General features: G+C 43.5%; 1 protein-coding gene across 2 annotated transcripts in view; it reads left to right on the forward strand.

Moving 5' to 3' along the window:
- LOC102387098 (inter-alpha-trypsin inhibitor heavy chain H3) overlaps window positions 1–7,573 on the forward strand; it is a 141,205-nt gene that overhangs the window by 81,322 nt on the left and 52,310 nt on the right. For both annotated transcript variants that reach the window (XM_025206770.1, XM_014520940.2), the window contains exons 10-14: window positions 1,773–1,898; window positions 3,298–3,479; window positions 5,047–5,232; window positions 6,439–6,578; window positions 7,160–7,314. In XM_025206770.1, coding sequence (XP_025062555.1) covers window positions 1,773–1,898; window positions 3,298–3,479; window positions 5,047–5,232; window positions 6,439–6,578; window positions 7,160–7,314 — 789 coding nt within the window. The remainder of the gene's footprint in view (window positions 1–1,772; window positions 1,899–3,297; window positions 3,480–5,046; window positions 5,233–6,438; window positions 6,579–7,159; window positions 7,315–7,573) is intronic.

Here is a 7,573-nt window from a genome sequence, read left to right on the forward strand (position 1 = left end):
TTTATTGATATATTTAAACATCATTATGTTTAAATTGATATATTTTATTAGTATATTTGCAATTTTAAAGCAATTTGGAAGCCTACTAGTGTCTCAATCATTATAATAAAATAAATTGTAAACTCCTGTAAATGTTGGCATTTTATTTTGGGTTTTTTATCATGGAAAATGAAAGCGCCCCCTGCCCCATTCACTCACCAGGACACGAATCCAGTTGCAGCTGTCCGCCCCCCTCCCCCTCTGGCTGCTTTGTGGCACTGAGCAGCTCTGATATACTGGTGCCCTGCCCATGCATTGCCCCTCACTCCCAACCTGTAGCCCCGCAGCTCTGCTGGTGCCCTTCACTCCCCACCCACAGCCTCCCCCAGCCCTGCCAGAGGGGGTCCCCTGCTCCAGGGCTATGGGGCCAGGGACCTAGGTTTTCAGCCTCCTGCCCTCCCCGGCAGCATCCAAGCCCCAGCTGCTACCCACAGGAGGTGGTGGCTGAGCCCAGCTCCCCCATGGATGGCACAGCTGGAGTGGAGCCCATGGGAGAATGGATGGATGCAGGTTGCCCACCATGGGCTCGGGCTAGGGAGGGGTGCAGCTCCCTGCCACTGCACACACTCCGGGGTAGGGGTTTGGGGAGAACATGCCCCCCAGATTTGTGTGTGGGCCAGGTGCAGGCTGCAGGCTTGGAGCTCCCCACCCTGCTGCCCTCCCCCTGGGGCCTTTGCAGCCTAGCAGGCAAGACTGCCCCAGCTCCCCTGGATGAGGCTCTTTCAGCTCTATCCCGCTCCCCTCCCAAATCCTGTGGCTGAGCATTTGGCCCCAGGCTCCAAACTCTATACACTGCCCAACTCCCTCCCTCCCTGACTATAGGGGCCTCAGTCCCCCCACCCCTGTGCCAGACTTACCTGTGGGAGCTGCTCTCCAGGCTGCCTGGTGGCCATGTGCATGTGTACGTGCATACCTGCACATGGTGCCCCCTGCTGATCATCCTCCTCCCACTCCCCCCAGCCTGGAACTCTGTGAGCCTGCAAGGCTGGTTTTTCTCCTTAAAGTGGGGAAATCCGCATTTTATCACATTTTTCCATGGTGAATGGAAAACTCGGATCCCTGGTTATTAGTATTTTGCAAAGAGAGATGCTTAGTCAACATGAGAAATTGGGGGATGAGTCCACCAGTCGTTAATAACTCTTAAGTAGTTTGTCATAACATCTGCTGGTGTACCCTGAGGCAGCAGAGTTCAGCATGAGTCACAGAGAGCCCCTTACAGGAATGGGGGAGAGAGCAGTCTATCCTGGGATGCTGGAGAAACTGATCAAACACTATTATTCTGTGTGTGGTATGCCACGCATTCAGATTAAAGGTTGATAAACTAACAGCTTTGCAGTCACACAGACACAAGCTTCAGTCTCAAATCATCAGTAAGTATGTCAGAAAAACAATAAACATTCCATGCATAAGGTGTGAAGGAAACTCTTTGTTTGCTCTTTCTAAATCCCTTAACTTCCACAGAGGCCATAAATTAGCCCCTGCATAACTATTGAGATACTTTTAAGTTTAGCATTTACCCAAAACAGGACACCTTTTATTTTCTAGGTTTCAAAACCTGTGTAGTATCATAATTTAGTCATGCACCTTCTTATAAAACTAAATCCTTCCTCTCGAATTTGAATTGTATCTTATGAATTAAACTGCATATAGATGCCAAAAGGCCAAAACTGCCTGGCTGTTTCCTTAAAATGTTTAATATGTTTTTAAACCAAAATTGTATCTCTGCCTTGTAGCAACAAACCTGCATGGTGGTTTAATGAGGGGAATTGAAATGCTGAATACTGCTTATGAAAAAAATATCGTGCCCCAGAGAAGTACTTCTATAATTATAATGTTAACAGATGGCCAACCTAATGTAGGTAAGTGTTCTAATAGATAAAACAACAGTAAAATAGAGATAAGTAGGTGAAGGAAAACCATGAAGATAATTTCCCAGTCTTTCACTTCCAGAGACATAAGACTTTATTATCCATTGATTTCAATAGTATTACAATGGTGTTAACCCTGAATAGCAAAGTGGAGAATCAGGTCTCTGGTTCCAGTTTTTGATTTACTCTCTACTACATACTGCATTTACTTGAATCTAAGGTAAGGATTATTTCCCCAGTCAGCAAAAGGGAGTGGTGAGCCCTTTGTCTTAAATTTGCATACAAAGCAAGGTGGCTGCTATGGCTCTGACTCTGGTCCTGAGCTCAGGATGGGACCAGAGATAGAGCTACAGCAACCTCCTGCCCCCTTCTCTGCTTGCCCCTTGCAGCTTTTGCCCCTCCTCCTTCCCCCAATGCCTTGTTTTCCCTGCCTCCCTATTACTATCAGCTATAGCTTGGCTCTGGCTTTGCCAGGGTTCCCTCCTGGGCATGAAGCACATAGAAACTCTGTCCCCTGCCCAGCCAGTCAGCAGTGCTGACTCTGCTGCATGGCACAGGAAAGGATGAGCTTGCATGTGCTGTGCTCTGGGCAGGAACAGTCTGAGCAGCATCTGACAATAAGGGCACAGGGAGAAGCAAAGACTTCAGGAAGAAAGGGCAGATGCAGTGGTGAGCTGGCACTGCACTGGTATAAACACACAGGTCAAATTAAAGTAACATGATATAAACATTACAATGAGGTTACGCAACATGTCTACTTTGGAGATTTACATTAGTGTAACTGAATATAACATTTTACTGGTGTAAAATGTCTTTTATATAAATCTTAACATAGCAGTTGATCATCTGATGGTGAATTAGGGCAAATAGTGGGATAGTGGCAACCATTTTGACCTATTCTTCATTTTACCAGAAACCCTATAGAAGTCAGGAAAGACCTGAGGAAGAATTTACCTTGGGCCATACTAGGTTGGGACTAAGAATCTCCACACCCAACTGCAGAATTGTCCCAGGCAGGCTAATCAGGGCTGCCATAATTTCCTGGGACTAATTTATGTGGAGCACTGCATCAACCCCAAAACTACCCACAGTCCTTAAAACACAAAAGTTTTTTGAGCACTGATGCCTCTTAGAAGACTTTTGTTAAGGGTTGGGAAAAGCTTTTAGTTTTATTGCAACCCCTTCCTCCCCCCTGTGCTGAAGGCAACCCCAAAAAATATCTGCCTTGTAAATTAGATATTTTTAAATGCCATCTAAAGTTAGTTAAAATTTGGTGAGGTCTAAAAATATGGCTACACTCTAAAAAACATAAAGAAAAATATTATTTTTTTCTGTTAATGACAACAGTAGCAGACCATATAGCCTAATTGTTTTATATTGTTTGCTGCAGGAATATCAGACCCCCCGCAAATTCAAGAGAGTGTAAAAAAAGCCATTAAAGAAAAATACCCATTATACAATCTTGGCTTTGGCTACGGTGTTGACTATAATTTTTTAGAAAAGTTGGCATTGGAGAATAAAGGATTGGCTCGCCGTATCTATCCAGATTCTGATTCAGCCATACAACTGCAGGTAAAGCTATCACTATCTAAATTAGATCACCATTTTTTTCTCTACTTCCTCTGTAGTTGAAAAGGATAGTATAGCTAGATACTGGGTCAGTGTCTTCACCCCAGTGATTAGGATTTAACTACAGCAAAATTTTCCCCTTCTTTCACACAGGTGCAAAAGTGGAGCAACTGTAAATTGGGGTGGCAGTGTGATCTATTGAGTACTGTATGACACAAGACACCAACAGGCCAGGTTCTGAAGTATACTCTAAAGTGACTTATATTCATTTTGTGTCTTCCTCATTCCTAAACCAAACACAAAAATGGAAGAAGAACTTATGCCTTCTGGGTTTTATTCCCAACTCTGTCGTTAACTTTTGTTGTGTCATCCTGAGCAAGTCAGATGGAACTGTAACCTCATATATGCATGGTACTAGGCCCATAAGGGTGAAGGAGTTTTAAAGGCATATTTTCTAATGCCCTCTGATATCCTAGCCATTCTTGGAAGATCTGGCTTCCTGTGCTTTAAATTATTTTAAATTATTCTGGCATAATAACAACTGAGTGACCAGTCCACAAGATCAGGTGGTCATCAACAGAGCTCCAGCTACTCCATCCCTACCATTTTAGGTTTTTTCTTCAATGATTAGCTTATTTTGACTGAGTTTGTATTTTGATTTCATTTCCTATAGGGAATAGGGCTAGAGACTTATCTTTATAAAATGTAGGGTATTAGGATTCCTGTCTTGTGGTGAGGTATAGTAAGGTTTATGGCAGAAGGGATCTGCCACAACTGTTCTTTTATTTGTTATCACAGGGGTGGGCAATTGCTTGGGCCTTTGGGCCACACAGGGAGTTTTAGTGAGCTGTCACAGGCTAGGTTAGCACCACCTCCCCCCCCTCCCTCCCGAACCACCCCACAACGGCTCACCAAAACTCCGTAAGTGGTTAATCCCATTGGCACATTGGGCAGCACATGCTAGGTGGGAGTTGAACAATGGGGGCTGTTCTGGAGACATCGCACAGTAGGGGCGATCAGGAGCAGCAGCTCTGTGAATGCAGCCAGTCACTGCTGGGCTTTTGTCCTGAGGTGCCTGGCACAGGGTCCTACCCTGCAGCCCATATCAGGCACCGACACTCTCTCCAATTGCTAGGGCAGGTGGGTGGGAGTGGCTGTCTTGGTGCTGGGGCTCTGACTTGGAAGCCAGCGGCCACCCCCACTCTCTAGGCAGGTGTGTCTAGTGTCATTGGGCATCCCACCCTGAGCTGCCCTCTTTACCTGGCCTGGGCAGAACCAAGGGACCCACTGCAGCCCGGACAAAATCTCTCCATGGCCTGGATCTGTCTCACAAGCTGTATTTTGCCCACCCCTGTATTATCATCTATTATGTTCCTCTGGGTGAGGCTGAAGAACTTGCTGTTTTCTTCTTTGTTTGTTCCTGCTCTTATTTCATGGAATATGTTTTTTATTTCTTATAAGTTATGTTTTTAGTTTTGTTTGTAAAAATGTTAAGAGGTCTTTGGGTGCAGGAGTGCATATCAGTTTGATTAATAATAGTAATAAGCTGTGGTTCCTCACTTTACCCTAGGGTTTTTATGATGAGGTGTCCAATCCAATGCTTTCAGATGTGGAATTGAACTACCCTGAAAATTCAGTATCTGACTTAACTAATAACAACTTTAAACACTTGTACGATGGATCTGAAATTGTGGTAGCTGGACGCATTGTAGATAATGATCTGAACAGTTTAACTGCAGATGTGAAAGCTCAAGGTGTAAGTATGGGGCTGGTTTGATTGTTTAAGGCACTATACTCATTAAATATCTGAATGTAGGAGGATTTAGATTTGCTAATGCTTAAAAATGCATAAGTACTCTTTAATTCAATGCAAAGATATATTATTGCACACTAGTGAGAATTTAAATGGACCAGAAGTATGACATTTAAAACATTTGGCTACATTTTTCTCTTTCTTACAGTAGTATCAAACTGGAATACATATAAATATATCAGACTTGCTATCAGAAACCTCAAGTCAACAATTTTTTTGGCATCTAAATTATCTACCTCATAGTTGTCAAACGTAGGGCCCATGGGCCAGATCAATCCCATAGAGTCATATGATCCAATCTGTGGGTCTCTGGACCGACCCCATGCACCACATGGGGCACATGTAGTACACAGCATAAAGGGGCAATCCATGGTGTGTGCTGCATGTGGTGCCTAGGCCAGTCCAACTCTATACACTAGCTCCAGGACCAGTCTGGATAGGGCCATACCAGAGCCACCACACAGGGCTGGTTTGGGAAGTGCTGCATGCACTGTATGCCCCATGTTGGCCTCCTGTGCTATATGTAGTGTGCATGGCCAGTTCACCCTGTGCGCCACTTGCAGCACACAGTGGCCCCTGGACTCACTCTGCATGTGACACATGAGCTGCACCTGACTGGACCAACCCTGCTTACTGGCTCTGGCAGGAATGCATGACTTGGGGCCCTATCTGGCACAGGGCTGGTCTGTCATGGGTGCCACATACAGCCCACACCTGAGAGCCCCTGTGCTTCATGCAGTGCCAGGCCCAGCCTGCACACTGCATGCACTGTAAACCCCAAAGTGGGGCCAGCACATTCTGTATGCAGTGTGCATGCTGGACTTGGTGCTGCAGGTCCTAATCTAGCCCAATCTGCAGACTGGTCTAGCAACTCCCATCTGGCCTATAGACAGGGCTGGAAGAGTTTGACACCCTGATCTACCTTACCATTTAATTAACATAGTATTTAATATGATTTGAGGAACACTGCTTTTTTCCCCAAGGGCATTTTTGAAAAAACTTCCCCTGAAAATAGAATCCTACTGCTACTAGGTACTGAGTGATCTAAAATTAATTTCCAGCATTCTAGTAAAACTCCTCCTGTCAATAATATTTAGGGTTCAGATACACCTGTCTGTTACACAAAAAAGTTTTTGTTATTTCTAACAGGCAGACAATGATGTAACATTTATTGCACAAGGAGATGTCAAAGAAACAACTGAAGCTCTCCAAGAACAGGAGTACATCTTTGGGGATTACACTGAGAGACTCTGGGCTTATCTCACCATTCAACAGTTATTGGAAAAACGGTAGCTAAAATATAAAATTACATTTTCTGTGAAAGAGTATGAAGACACTAGACAGTTTAATAATATGTCTTGACAGATCCCGAAAGTTTAGATCTGCTTGACCTAAGGAAGAATGCACTGCATACAGAAGTTTGGCTAAATCTATCACAATCATGCAACTGATCCAATAAAATGTATCGCCCAGAAAAATCCTTGTCTTACATACATTTCCTGGACTATAGTGGCTACAATATCAGTCAAACAATACCTAAACTGCTTACCTACTTCACCTTCTATTACATAAATACACTTGGGGGAAAAACATAAGGAATTTTTTAAAAAAATTTCTCCCTTTATATTCTCTTTTCAGATTAATTTTAATTGAATGCAAACACAATGTCAGTTTATGACTACCTGCCTCCTACCCTCTTTCCTCCAGCTACAAGGGATTAAGAAATATTTTTACAAGGACATAGACATATATATTTCCTTTATCTAAGACTCTAGAGAGAGATATATATCTCTATTACAGAGGGAAAATATAAATTTTAGTAATTTGTCTTTTCAGAAAACTTAAGTTCTGATTCTCTCTCTGCCTTCAGCATTGCAGCTACTGGAGAAGAAAAAGAGAATCTTACAGCTAAAGCCCTGGAACTCTCTCTGAAGTATAAGTTTGTGACACCTTTAACCTCCATGATTGTAACAAAGCCAGAAGACTATGATAATCAAGCTGGACTTGCTGATAAACCAATAGAAGGTACAGACATTTTCATAGCTTGTTTTACTAAGGGAAGCCAAATTACTATTTGGCTTTCCCTAAAATAAGGGTTTTTGCAATAGGGCAATTTTTAAAATATATATCTGCATATAAATTCCTGTTCCATTTCCTTAGTCTGGGAGTTCCTCCCCACCCTGGTTCCACAACCATTTCAGTCTTGGAGTTGGGGTATTCTACTGATCCTGGGGCTTCTTCTACATCTTCCTTTAGTGTGGCTAACCGCCCCCTCTCTTTTCCC

The sequence above is a fragment of the Alligator sinensis genome, unplaced genomic scaffold, assembly GCF_000455745.1.
Source record: "Alligator sinensis unplaced genomic scaffold, ASM45574v1 scaffold78_1, whole genome shotgun sequence".
NCBI lineage: Eukaryota > Metazoa > Chordata > Crocodylia > Alligatoridae > Alligator > Alligator sinensis.